This window comes from Hypanus sabinus, chromosome 7 (genome assembly GCF_030144855.1).
Source record: "Hypanus sabinus isolate sHypSab1 chromosome 7, sHypSab1.hap1, whole genome shotgun sequence".
NCBI classification, from domain to species: Eukaryota; Metazoa; Chordata; class Chondrichthyes; order Myliobatiformes; family Dasyatidae; genus Hypanus; species Hypanus sabinus.
In genome coordinates, this window is record NC_082712.1 from 9114224 (window position 1) to 9129057 (window position 14834).

At 41.8% G+C, this 14834-nt stretch overlaps 1 protein-coding gene across 3 annotated transcripts in view; it reads right to left on the minus strand.

The window, feature by feature from the left end:
- Positions 1-14834, minus strand: part of LOC132396548 (PRELI domain-containing protein 1, mitochondrial-like) — a 64179-nt gene that overhangs the window by 17850 nt on the left and 31495 nt on the right. For all 3 annotated transcript variants that reach the window (XM_059974179.1, XM_059974177.1, XM_059974180.1), the window contains exons 3-5: positions 6910-7135; positions 3080-3193; positions 326-404 (exon numbers count right to left, since the gene is read on the minus strand). In XM_059974179.1, the coding sequence (XP_059830162.1) occupies positions 326-404; positions 3080-3193; positions 6910-7135 (419 nt within the window). The remainder of the gene's footprint in view (positions 1-325; positions 405-3079; positions 3194-6909; positions 7136-14834) is intronic.

Here is a 14834-nt window from a genome sequence, read left to right on the forward strand (position 1 = left end):
AGACCCTTCATCAGGACTGGAAAGGAACGGGGAAGAACCCAGAATAAGAAGAGTTGTCAGTCTTCGGAGTTTTTCATAGATTCTATTGTATTTCTCTATTCTAGTGTGAATGCCCACAAGAACATGAATCTCAGGGTAGTACATGATGACATACATGTATTTTAATAATATTTTGACTTTGAACTTTGGATCTTTGTACTGTGGAATAACTGGTCTGTTGCTGCTCCAGTTTCTGTTGTTCTGAAACAATGTTCAACTTCTCTGGCACTATGAAGAACCAAATTTACAGAGAGTAGGAATGATGAAAATAAACAAAATCACATACCTTGCAAATTAGCTAGTATATATTCAAAGCCTTCTGTTGCTTTTATCTGATTTCTTCTAAATCTGGCGAGACCGAATTCCTATAGTACACAAAAATTCTGCTTTTAGAACACGCAAACTGCAACAAACTTAGCTAGAATGTTTTAAAGAGAGGCAAGAGTCTGCAGGTCCTGGAATCCACAGCAACAAATAACGGGCTGTGTAGCTGAACTGTTAGCACGATGCTCTTCCAGCTCAGGGCATCAGAGCTTGGAGTTCAATTCCAGCACCTTGAGTAAGTTTATACGTTCCTTCCCATGTGCGCGGGGATTTCCCCTGGCTGCTCTGATTTCTTCCCACAGTCCAAAGATGTACAGGTTAGTAGGTAAGCTGTCCTGCGATTAGGTTAGGGTTTAAAAATCCGTGGGTTACGGCGGCATGACTCAGTGAGTTGGTAGGACCTGCTCCACACTGTATCTCTAAATAAAATGAACCCAGCAGATCGAGCAGCATCTGTGGGAGGAAAGGAATTGTTAATGTTCCAGGTCAAAATCCTGCATCAGGACTTGATGCAGTGTTTAGATCCAAAAGCTCAACAATTCCTCAACCCTCCAACTCCAGGCACCTGTACAGATGCTGCTTGACCCAGAGTTCATCCAGATGGTATTAAATCTGTTGCAAAGAAGCTCCAGCAGACAGGAGTATTTTCGAGGAACCAAGAGATTTTGCTCTCAAGATTTTAAATATTTGATATGAAGGATAACCAGAGAAACAGAAGGCTAGCACAGCAGCACTGTGGTTTAGCATGATGTTTTACAGCACCAGTGATCAGGGTTCAATTCCCACTACTGTCTGTATGAAGTTTGTATGTTCTCCCTATGACTGTGTGGTCTTCCTCTGGGTGCTCCAGTTTCCTCCCACATTCCAAAGACATACAGGTTAGGGTTAGTACCTTGTGGGCATACTATGTTGGTTCCAGAAACATGGCAACACTTGCGGGCTGCCCCCAGCACAACCCTTGGACTGTGATGGTTGTTGACACAAATGACGCACTTCACTGTCTGTTCCGATCTGAAGTAAAGCTAGCTGATATCACACTCAAGCAATCCACTGATTACACTGAAAACATCTACCATGAGTGTGCTCACTGCATGAACATGTGGGAACCAAAATTTCACACTTGTAACTGTGATATAATCTGTTTTGTTAGAATGAAGAAGAATGTTGCTAGCCTGGACAACTAATTTGAGTGCTTGATGCCTTTGGGCCTGTATTCGCTAGAGTTCAGAGGAATGAGAGGGGAATCTCATTGAAACCTACTGAACATTGATAGACATAGATAAAGTGGATGTGGGGAAGAAGTTTCCTATTGTGGGGGAGTCTAGAACCACAGGACACAACCTTAGAATAGAGGGACATTCATTTTAGAACAGAGATGAAGAGGAATTTCACTAGAGGATGGCGGAATTCATGGCCACAGACGGCTGTGGAGGCCAAGTCATTGTGTATATGTAATGTGGAGGTTAATAGATTCTTGATTAGTAAGGGCATTAAAGATTATGGGCGAGAGTGGAGTTGAGAGACATAATAAATCAGCCATGATGAAATGCAGAGCAGACTCAATGGGCTGAATGGCCCAACTCTGCTCCTTTGTCTTATGGTCTAATTCAAGTCTGAACCTGAACACCATTTGCAATTCATACTATTGTTGACATAGGTAGAAAAACTCACAATTATGTCCGAAGCCTTACATATGCACACAAGAGATTAGTTTGTCACGTGTACATTGAAACACACAATGAAAGGTGTTCGCACTAACAACCAACACCACCTAAGGATACACTGGGGACAGCCCGCAAGATTCGTCACACACTCTGGCGCCAACATTGTATGTCTATAATGCTCTGTAGAACAACACAGAACACAATTAGCATCAAAAGTATAGCAAAACAAGCCCCATTCCTCCCTCCCTCTCTCCATACACAGAAACAGTCCTCCAACTCCTATACAGGTCCCGTCGCCTCCAGTCTTCAGGCTCTGACAAAACGTAATCAACCAACTCTATTTTGAACTCATTAGAATATAATAACTACTTATCTATAGAGCAGCCATGCAGATGATGTAGTTCAAACAGAAGAGCAAACATGAAAATAAACATGAAAACTATAAGATCAAAAGACGTAGTTAAAAGCAAGGTTAAATAAATAAGCTTTAAGCTGGCATTTAAAAGCATCAATTGAGTTTGCATCCCTTATAGTTTTAGGTATTAAATTCCACAGCTCAATAGTTCCATTTCATATCAGAGAATGTATGTAATATGCAACCTGAGATTTTTGTTCTTCGCAAACATTCATGAAAATAGAAATGCCCAAAGAATGAATAACTATAAAAACATTAGAACCGCAAAGCACCCTACTCCCCCAACATTAGCAGCAGCAAAGCAATGACCCTCCATCCCCCCCCTACTTATTTCAGCAAAAAAGTATCAGCATCCTTCACCCACTACGCAAGCAAAGGCAATAATTTAGGAGTGTAGATCAAAAAAGCTGACCTGTTAGTTATCTTTTGAGGCAGATTGTTTAAATTTAAGAGACCAGTGGAGGGAAACTGGACTGTAATGGCTCTGGGATTAGAGGTGAAGCAAATATTCACGTCTGCCAGTTGACTGGCAGAATATGAAGGATTTTCCTACTTGTTTGATAATATTTCACCCAGCCACATGCATAGATTAGTGGTGAAACATCACACACATTTACCAGTTGAGAGGGTTTATTACCTGAATTGCCCGCGAGAAACCAAATACTCTTGAGGAGACCCATGCTTCTCGCTGTATTTGTGTAAATGCTGGATTTTCTGGGTTTGGACGATACACACATTTTTCCTCCACTAGCTGAAATGAAGGAAGTTCAGGAATGTTAAATTTGAAGCTTATCTTCTGTACTGGTAATATGGCACAAGAAAAAACAACACAACTTCAGGAACCATTCTGCTCAAATTTGGAACCTCTTGATCAGCAAATTTTCTCCTAATTTGATTTTCACAACACATGTATTAAGTGCTGGAGAGAATACAGAAGGATCTTGCAGTTTGGGTGAGACAGCTAGCTTCTGTTCAGCCAAACCGTCTGGTTTGGTGTAGCTTTCTCTCACAGTACATGAAAACTACAGCTAACAGTTAGGTCAAATTAAATGTCTACCATCACTGCAGGACTCGTATGTGTCCAGGGCAAAGAAGTGGGCAGGTAAATCATTGCGGACACTATTAACCCAGCACACTGCATTTTTTAAAAACCCTTCTGGAAAACTCTTCTGGCTATTAAAACAAAAACCACACCACCATAAATTTTCTTCCTCCACACAGTAAATCTGATGAACCATTCTAGTTAGCACCCCCCCCCATTTATAATCCCCATCACTGCATCGTAAACAATTTAAACTACTTTTTATAAAGTTGTTACAGTGTAAATACATCTGGTATTTATGCCCATTTTATTCCATATCTGTATTTTAACCTCTAACTTTATTTTTTTAATAAAATTCTTTTTTCTCATTGTTGAATACTGTTGTCACGCCAACACACCACAGCAAATTCCAAATACATGGCGAATAGCGTTGAGCCTTCATCCTGTTGTGATGCCAGACCAACAGTCTGACATAGGGATAAATCACCAAACAGGCAAGAGGGCCAGAAACTGCCCTTTGTGAACCTCTGGACCTTCAAAACCTAATCAAGAGAAACTTGGAAAACAAACAAAAACTGAGCTGAGTTTCTGTAGCTTGCACATACTCTTTAAAAAAAAACACAAAAGATTCTGCAGATGCCAGAAATCTTGAGCAACATTCAAAAAGTGCTGGAGGAACTCAGCAGGTCAGGCAGCATCTATGGAAGGAAATAAACCGTCAACGTTTTGGGTTGTGAGCCCGAAGGTCAACTGTTTATTCCTCTCAATAGATCCTGCCTTTTGTTTTCTAAGTGGTCAGCAATTGCCAGTGCTGCTTGACATCATCCAGTAATGCTGAAGGAGATTAGCTACTTATCTCATTAACCTTGCTGGATACAGCTTGGCAGCTCTGCTGCTTGTCGAAGTGATTTTGAATGATGGACAAGTATTGGCCAAGTTGGCAGAATTTATGACCTCACTCCTATGCCTCCACTTAATAACCCATTCACAAGGCAGCCTTTTCAAAATCAGCTCTGCACTGTAGTTCATCTCTGAAAAGTGGGCTACTAATGAGTGTGGCACTTACGTTGTTTACCAACCCGTTCAGCTTTAAGAATTACATAGCTCTTTGTTTTAGTTTCAGAATGATGAAAGGTGCTGGAATAGGGCCAGTAACACCATGAAGGTTCCCATCCACCCTGCTCGCGGGGACTGTTTGCCCCACTCCCATCAGGGAGGAAGCTATGTAGCATCCACGCCAGGACCACCAGACTCAAAAACAGTTACTTTCCTTGAGCTGTAAAGCTGATCAACACCACCACCCACTAACGCACACCTCCAAACTCCCAACTACCACTATTTTTCATTTCCTGTCAGTCACCTTATGTACAGATACTCCCGTGCCTAGAACCACTTTATGGACATACAATTAATGTAGCTCTAATGTATTTATATTGATTTTTAAAAAATTATTGTGCTCTTTATCTCATTGTGTTTTACTTTTGTGCTGCATCAGACTTAGAGTAACAATCATTTCATTCTCCTTTATACATTTTCATTTGTACATTTCCTGTGTACAGGAAATAATCTTAAATCTTGAATTTCAATCTCCCATACCTGTATAAAAAGTTCATAAATTTCATGTGTGATAATGTCAACTAGACACTGAAGGAAGTGTGTTCAGTTCAGGCTGCCTTATTATAGGATGGATGTGCAAGCTTTAGAGAGGGTGCAAAGGAGATTTACCAGGATGCTGTCTGGATTAGAGAGCATCTCTTATGCAGATAGGTTAAGTGAGCTTGGGTTTTTCTCTTGGGGTGAAGGAAGATGAGAGGTGAGTTGCTAGAGGTGTATAAGATAAGAGGCATAGATTTTTCAGTCAAGATGATGTCAGTGTACAAAATTCCCTTGGTTGACATCTTCCAGAGAGCTTATGGAAATATCTTTTTTCACTTCTTTTATGCCTGTTTTTCCACCTTAAATGTATTTTTGGGACAGTTAGAGCCAGTAATTTACAGCTTGGAGATTATTTGAGTGATCCAGCACTTGGCTGACTCTGAGAAAATTCTGGGAAGAGTACTCGTATAACCTCGATGCGAAGAAACTTCGAAACAGGGCACGAGCCGATGTTCAACTCCATTTCGCCGGTGAAAGCGTCCGTTAATCATCGGTTAAAGTGTCGAGGAATATTGAGATATTGAGGCGAATGCAGAAGGCAAGCACGAGTTCAGCACTGATTGCCTACCTTTTAGTCACTGCTGAGAAGGAGTCTGTGAGCGGCCTATCTCTGTCTGGCTCGCTGTGGCAGGTGGGTAGGCCTCTCTGCCTTGTGTGGCATCTCTTTCTTTGGTGAATGTTGGTGATATTGTAGGATAGTGTTGTGGTTCTGTGCTTATGGACTGTGGATTTTTTCAGACTTATGGGATTTATCTTGTGTTTTTTAAATTGCCTGTTCCTTTTCCGTTTTGTTGTGTGAAGGGAGGGTGTTTGGGATTGATGTTCCGTTGTGTTAACATAGAAAACCTACAGCACAATACAGGCCCATTGGCCCACAATGCTGTGCTGAACATGTACTTACTTTAGAAATTACCCAGGGTTACCCATAACCCTCTATTTTACTAAGCTCCATGTACTGATCCAGGAGTCTCTTAAAAGACCCTATCATATCCGCCTCCACCACCGTTGCCAGCAGCCCATTCCAGGCACTCACAACTTGCTGCTTTAAAAACTTACCCCTGACATCTCCTCTGTTCTTTTAGCTTTTTTTTGTTTGGGGGAGGGGTTGTTTTTTTGGGGGGGTGGGATTCGATGTTCCTGCTTTCATGGGGAGGGGGGGGTTTGGGAGGTTGATAATCAGGATGTCGTTCCTTTTTGTATGGGGGGGGGGTTGATGTTTCTCTCTGAATGACTTTCATGTTCTTTGTTTCATGGCTATCTGGAGAAGACAAATTCCAGAATTGTATAGGATACATGCCTTGAAAATAAATGAAGCTTTGAACCTTTCTCCAGTGGACAGCCAGAGACTTTTTCAAGGGGGGAGGTGGCTAATACGAGTATATGAGAGGGCATAATTTTTAGGTGAGTGGAGAGAAATATTGGGTGGGGGGGGGGGGGGAAAGAATGTCAGAGGTAAGAGTTTTTACAGAGAGTGGTGGGCATGTGGAATGCCCTGCACAGGCAGATATATGAGGGATATTTAAGAAGTATGGATGAAAGAAAACCTGAGGGCAATGTGGGAGGGAAGGGAAAGGGAGAAGGTTAAAAGGTCAGCACAATATTGTACTGCACTGTTCTGTGTTCACTAACATGTTTAGCTTGGCTTCAGTTTCAACATGATAAATTTCATTTCCCCATTATATCTGCAACTGTACAAAAGGTTCACAAGCTTCCATAGAAAGCAGCAAGTGTGATGCCTGCGAAACACTGAAGGAAAAGACTGTACCCACCATGAGACGGGTGTGATTGATATTCCACGTCAATGTAGTGAACGTTCGGTTTTGGAGATCAACTATGGAATCTTCGACAACAAAAACTGATCGTGCTAGGTTTGTGGGGAAGACCATCTCTCCCCATCGAGGCAGGCGATTAGTCTTTGTAAGCAGGCGTCTGGAGAGCAGCTTGTTGTCGGGGGTCACTTCACGGTAAATCACATCTTCAGTTAACACATGTTTGCTGAAATACAAAAAGATATCCATTGAAATTGTCCATGGTAGTGAGTTCTGCATACATTGTACTTGTACAAAACATAAGACGTAGGAGCAGAATCAGGTTATTCGGTCCATCGAGTCCACTCTGCTATTCCAGCATTGCTGATCCATCATGCCTCTCAACCCCAGTCTACTGTCTTCTCCCCATAACCTGTGACTTCCTGTTAACCAGAACTTATCACCTTTCGCTTTAAATATAGCCAATAATTTGGCTTCCACAACGATCTATGGCAATGAATTCCACAGATTTAGTACCCTCAGGCTACAGGAAATTTTCCACATCTCTGTTCTGATTAGATGTCTCTCAATTCTGAGGCTGTTTCCTCTGGTCCTAGACGCCCCCACTATAGGAAACATCCTCTCCACATCCACTCTATCTGTGCCCTCTGGTCCTGGACTCCCTCACTACAGGAAACATCCTCTTCACATCCACTCTATCTGTTTCCTCTGGTCCTAGATTCACCCATTATAGGAAACATCCTCTCTACATCCACTCTATCTGTTTCCTCTGGTCCTAGACTCCCCCACTATAGGAAACATCCACTCTATCTGTGTCCTCTGGTCCTAGACTCCCCCACTATAGGAAACATCCTCTTCACATCCACTCCATCCAGACTTTTCAATAGCTTTCAATGTGATCTCCCTTCATTCTTCTAATCCCCAACGAGTACAGGCCCAGACCTATCAACCCCTTCTCATATGTTAGTGCTTTCATTCCTGGGATCATTCTCATAAACCTCCTCTGGACCCTCTCCAATGACAGCACATCTTTTCTCAGATGAGGGCCCAAAACTGCTCACAATGCTCCCAGTGCGGTCTGACCAATGGATTATAAAGCCTCAACATTACATTCTGGCTTTTGTATTCCAATCCTCTCCAAATTAATACTAACATTGCATTTGCCTTTCTAAGTTAACCTTTAAGGAATACCGCATGAGGACTCCCAAATCCCTCTGCACCTCTGATTATTGAATTTCCTCCTCATTTATAAAACAGTCTATACCTTTATTCCTTGTGCCAAAGTGCACAACCATGCACTTCCCTACATTATATTCCATCTGCCACTTCTTTGTTAGCCCATTCCCCCAATCTGTTCACATCCTTCTGCAAACACCTTGATTCCTCAACACTACCTGTCCCTCCACCTACCTCGGTATTGTCCACAAACCTGGCAACAAAGCCATCAATTCCTACATCCAAATTATTGACAAATAATGTGAAAAGAAGCGGTCCCAACACCAGCCACTGAGGCATACCACTAGTCACCAAGAGCCAACCAAATAAACAGAATCCACCAACTCCCTTTTGTCTATTCTGCTTATATTTTCTCAAAAGATTTCCAACAGGTTGGTCAGGCAAGATTTCCCCTTGAGAAAACTATACTAACACCCTGTTTTAACCATGTGCCTCCAAGTACCCCAAAACCTCATGCTTAATAACAGACTCCAACATATTTCCAACCACTGAAGCCAGGCTAAATGGCCTCTAACTTCCTTCTAATGCCTCCCTCCGTTCTTAAAGGGTGGAGTGGCATTTGCAATTTCCCAGTCCTCAGGACCCATTCCAGAATCTTGAAAGATTGTTACTGATGCTTCCACACTTTCTTCAGCTACCTCATTCAGAATCCTGGGGTGAAGTCCATCTGGTTCAGCTGACTTATCCATCTTTAGATTTTTCAGTTTCCCAAGCACCTTCTTCTTAGTAATAGCAATATATTTACTTCTGTCCCCTGACATACTCAGACTTCTGGCATTCTGCTAGTATCGTCCATAGTGAAGACTGACACAAGATACTTAAGTTTGTTTGCCATTTCTACCCCCCAGTACTACCTCCCCAATGTCATTTTCCAGCAGTCCAATATCCACTCTCGGATCTCTTTTACTGTTCATATTTCTGAAAACAAAAACTTTGTATCCTCTTTAATATTATTGGCTAGCTTACCTCTGTATTTCATCCTTTCTCCGGGGCTGTATTCATTGTCAGTTGGTTCTTAAAAGTTTCCCAATCCTCTACTAATTTTTTGCGATATTTTACGCCCTCTTTTGCTTTTATGCTGTCTGACTTCCCACGTCAACCATGGTTGCCTCATCCTCCTTTTAGAATACTTCTTAATCTTTGGAATGTATCTTTCCTATGCCTGCCGAATTCCCCTCAGAAACACCAGTCATTGCTGGTCTGCTGTCATCCCTGCTGGTGTCTCTTCCAATCAACTTTGGCCAGATTCTCCCTTGCGCCTCTATAAATCCCTTTATTTCACTGTAATACTGATACATTCAACTTAAGCTTTTCCTTCTCAAATGGCTGGGTGAATTCTATCATATTATGAACACCACCTCTGAAGGGTTCCTTTATTTGAGCTTCCTAATCAAATTTGGGTCATTACACAACACCTAATCCAGATCTGCTGTTCCTCTAGTGGGCTCTATCACAAGCTGCTCTTAAAAAAGCATTTTGTAGCATTCTACAAATTTCCTCTCTTGGGATCCAGCACCATCTAGATTTTCTCAGTCTGCAGTTGCAAGAAAAAGTTAGTGAATCCTTTAATAATTACTTGGTGTTCTGTGTTAATTACTCATAAGATGTGGTTTGATCTTCATCTGACTCACAATTATAGACAAACACAATCTATCTAAACAAACAATTGTACTTTTCATGTCTTTATTGAACACATTGTTTAATCATTCACAGTCCAGGCTGGAGAAAGAATGTGAACCCTTATATTTAAAAACTGGTATACCATCCTTTAGCAGCCAATAACCTCCACCAAATGTTTCCTGTAGCTGCTGGTCAGACTTGCACAACAGTGAGGAGGAATTTTAGACCATTCCTCCGTACAAAACTATTTCAGTTCATCAATAATTTTGGGATATTTTGCATGAACAGCCCTCTTCAGGTCATGCCACAGCATCTCAATGCCTGGACTTTGAGTTGGCCATTCCAAAACATAAACGTTCTTCTTTTTAAACCATTCTGTTCTTGATTTATTGATGTATCGGATCATTGTTTTGTTGTATCATCCAACTGCTATCAAGTTTCAGGAGACTGACTGCTACCCTGGCATTCTCCTGTAAAATGTCTTGATACAATTTTGAGTTCATTGTTCCCTCATGAATGCAAGCTGTCCAGGCCCTAAGGCAGCAAAACAGTCCCAAACCACAATGCTCCTTCCACCCTGCTTCACAGTTGGGTTGAGGTTTTGGTGTTGGTGTGCAGTGCCTTTTCCTCCAAACATAACAATGTGCATTTCTGCTAAAAAGTTCAACTTTTGTCTCATTTCTCCACAGAACAGTGCCTCAGAAGTAGAACATCCAGGTGGTATTTTGCAAACTTGAGGCGTGCGGCAATATTTTTTTTGTTTGGAGAGCAGTGGTTTCCTCTGTGATGTCTTAACATGAACACCATTCTTGTTCAGTGTTTTTCTCATGAACTTTAGCAAGTTTGAGAGATTTCTACGGATCTTTTGCTGTGATCTTTGCAGGATGCCCAGTTCTCGGGAGAGTAGCAACAGTACTGAATTTCCCCCATTTATAGATAATTTCTGCTACTGTGGTCTTTAGAAATGCTTTTCTAGCTTCATGTATCTCTACAATTCTTCTTCTAAGGTCCTTTGAAAGTTGTTTTGATGGAGAAGAGCAGGCTCTGTCAGTAACCTGACCTTGTGACTCTTTTTAAAAAATAGGGCAGGGCACCTCTCAACCCACACCCCCAGTCTCAACTCATTGATTGGAACACCTGACTCCAAATAGCTTTTGGAGAAGGCAATACCCCAGAGCTTCACACACTATTTTGAACCTCGACTGTAATTGTTTAAATGGTGTACTCAATATCAACAAGAAGAAGTACATTCTTATCTTAGCGAGGATGTGCTGAAACTGGAAAGGGTGCAAAGGAAGTTCATGAAAATGATTCCAGGATTGAATTGTTTATCAAATGAAGAGTGTTTGATGCTGTATTCATTAGAATTCAGAATAATGAGGGGTGATCTCATTGAAAATTATTGACTAGTGAAAGGCCTTGATAGAGTGGATGTAGAGAGGGATGTTTCCTATGGTGAGAGAATCTAAAACTAGAGGACACAGCCTCAGAATAGAATGGTGTCCTTTTAGAAATGATATGAAGAGGAATTTCTTTAGCCAGCGACTGGTAAATCCGTGGAATTTTTTGCACACAGGCAGCTGTGGAGGCCAAGTCTTTATGTATAGTTAAGCAGAGGCTGATAGATTCTTGATTGGTCAGGACATGAAGGGATACGGGGAAAAGGCAGGAGATTGGGGAAAATTGGATCAGGCATGATGAAATGGCAGAGCAGACGTGATGGGCCGAATAGTCTAATTCTACTCATATCTTATGGTCTTAATTGTGTGTTTTTAGTTTAGGCAGATTGTGTTGGCCTATTACTATGACTTAGACGAAGATCAGACCATATTTTATGAGCAATTAATGAAGAAAACCAGGTAATTGCAAAGGGCTCACAAGATTTTTTCTTGCAACTGTACCCGACGATTATCGCGACATAAGCCTTTTTAAATGCCTTGTCTATCTCGTAATTTGTATCCCACATCCTGGCCACTGATGGAGTGAATGTTTGGGTTGAAGAGTGATGTGTGAGCGTGTGGAATGGGGGTGAATGTTTGGGTTCAAGAGTGACGTGTGAGGGTGTGGAGAGTGGGGAATGGGGGTGAATGTTTGGGTTCAAGAGTGACGTGTGAGAGTGGGGAGAGTGGGGAATGGGGCTGAATGTTTGCGTTGAACTTGAGGGGTGGCATTGGTGGATGTACATAACAGGGAGCGGATGGAGTGAAGTGCCTCGGGGAGGACCTCCTGCCATCGAGAGACTGGCAACATCTTTGACCTAAGGGCTAAAAATGTGGCCTTTCACACTGTGGCATTCTCCCTCTCCACCTGTCCATTTCCCCGGGGATTTCCCCAGGTAATAACTTCCATCAGGGTCTTAACCCACAAGGAGTCGACATCTTCCAATCCTATGTCACATCTTTCCAAGGATTTGATTTCATCTATTGCCAACAGAGCCACCCCACCCCCTCTGCCTGCTCACCTGTCCTTTTGATATAATGTGATGTTAAGCTCCTAACTATGATCTTCTTTCAGCCACAACTCAGAGATGCCCAACATCATAGATGCCAATCTCTGTGCTACAAGATCATTTACCTAATTCCATACAGTGTGTGCATTCAAATATAACACCCTCAGTTCTGTATTAATCACCCCTTTTGATTCTGGCTGCCAGTTACACTTTAACTCATCCCATTGACTGCATTGTTGCTCTGTCACTTACCTGTCTTTCCTCTCAGTCTCACTACATCGACTTGTATTTGACGGTTATATTGCAAAAGGTTTATAAAATGCTAAAGATTAGCTTTATTTGTCACATGTACATTGAAACTTTTTTTTTGCATCAATGATATATGCAGTTCGAGTGTGCTGGGGCAGGAAATGTGCCACAAATATTGCCACACTCTGGCGCCAAATAACATGGCCATAACTCACTAACCCTAGTCCTTTGGATATGTAAGGAAACCCACTCAGTCATGGGGAGAATGTACAAATTCTTTACAAACAATGGTGGGAAATTGTTGGTGATGCTGTAATAGTACTACGTTACAGTGTTACAATGAGAATTAATTAACACACTTGTATACCATGGAAATAGGCCCTTCAAACAAAAAGGACCACTAAGTACACATTTACACTATTCCCATTTTTACACATATATACAGTCAAACAAGACGTCATTCCTCTGGGGCCAAGGTGCAAATCACAGTATATATAGTTATGATCTAGCGCATATGGTCACAAAATAATATCTTATTATCCACATCCACCGATAGACCATAAGGCACAGGGTACTCAGCCCAATGAGTCTGTTCCACCATTCCGTCATGGCTGATTTATTTTCCCTCTCAAACCCATTCTCCATGCAACCTTTGACAGACATCCTTACTAACCAAGAACCTATCAATCTCTGCTTTAAATATTTCTGATGACTTAGCCTCCACAGCTGCCTGTGGCAATGAATTTCAGATTCACTGCACTCTGGCTGAAGAAATTCCTCCTTGTTTCTGTTCTGAAGGGACAGCCTTGTATTCTGGTGCTGTTGGTAATGAAGAGGAAGAATAGGTTGCAGGAAAATGAGAGAACAGGATTGGTGGAATTACTGAGCTAGCATGGCCCAGATGGACTGAATGACCTCCTGCATAATTATCAACTCTGCTAAGCACCCGAAGACAAATTTCATCATCATTTTATGCCGAGTCATATGACGTGGATGATGATAGTCCATGACCATGATTGTTCTTGGTAAATGTTTCTACAGAAGTGGTTTGCCATTGCGTTCTTCTGGGCAGTGTCCTTACGAGATGGGTGACTCCAGCCATTATCAATACTTCAGAGATTGTCTGCTTGGTGTCAGTGGTTGCATAACCAGGACTTGCAATATGCACCAGTTGTTCAAACGACCATCCATCACCTGCTCTCATGGCTTCATGTGACCCTGATCGTGCTACATCTAGCCCCAGGGTGACCTGAAGGGGTAGTACAGGGAAAGGCTGCCTTACACTTCCTTTGGTAGAGACGTATCTCCACTTTGACGCCCATTGTAACTACGTGTACTATGTGCTGTGGATACTGTGTTTGCACTTTGGCCATGGAGATTTGCTATTTTGTTTGACAGTATTCATGAACGGTTGAATGACAATTAAACTTGAACTTCTGAAAACTGTTAGTGATGTTCAAAATATTGCTCATTTTTCATATGAAAAACTTCAAATCAGATTTAATCCTACAGTGCATGAGGTGGAATAGTAGTGCAAGTGGGAAGGCGGCTCGCTTGCATATCCAGCCTGTTGAGTTCAATCCTGATCTCTGGTCCCATCTCCAATTTGTACATCCTCTACGATCAGACTGGTTTCTTCTGACAACCCAAAGATGTGAGCTGCTGTATTAACTGACCACAGTAAATTACCAGAGTGCGTCGGAGATGATGAAAATGAGGGGAGAATAAAACGAGATTTGCAGAGAACTAGTGCATGTAGGTGCTTGACCATCGCCATGAACCTACTGACTCAGTTCAGTTATCCGGTGAATCTGTGTAATTCTTTGTCATTGATGCCTGTGGAGGCCAAGTTATTGGGTATACTTTAAAGCAGAGGGTGATAGGTACTTAATTAGTAAGGGTGTTAAATGTTAAGGGAGGAAGGCAGGAGAACAGAGGATAATAAATCAGCAATGATAGAATGGTGAAAATTTGATGGGCCAAGTGGCTTAAGTCTGTTCCCAAGCCTTATGGTTTTATTTATTTATTGAGATAGAGCGTGAAATGGACCCTTCTGGCCCTTCAAGCTACACCGCCCAGCAAACCATGATTTTACCCAAGCCTAATCACGAGAGAATTTATAATGATCAATTAACTACCAACTGGTACACCCTTGGAATGTGAGAGAAAACTGGAGCTCTCAGAGGAAATCCACGTGTTCACGGGGACAATGTACAAACTCTTTACACAGCGGCAGGAATAAAATATGCCTCCAGAAATGCAAGATATTAATATATTTTGGAGCAAAAAAAACTGCTTACTAAATGCACTAACCCAACAAGCAAATGTTTGCTCCAAAACAGTGTTAATGTAAAAACAAACAAGTTCAAGA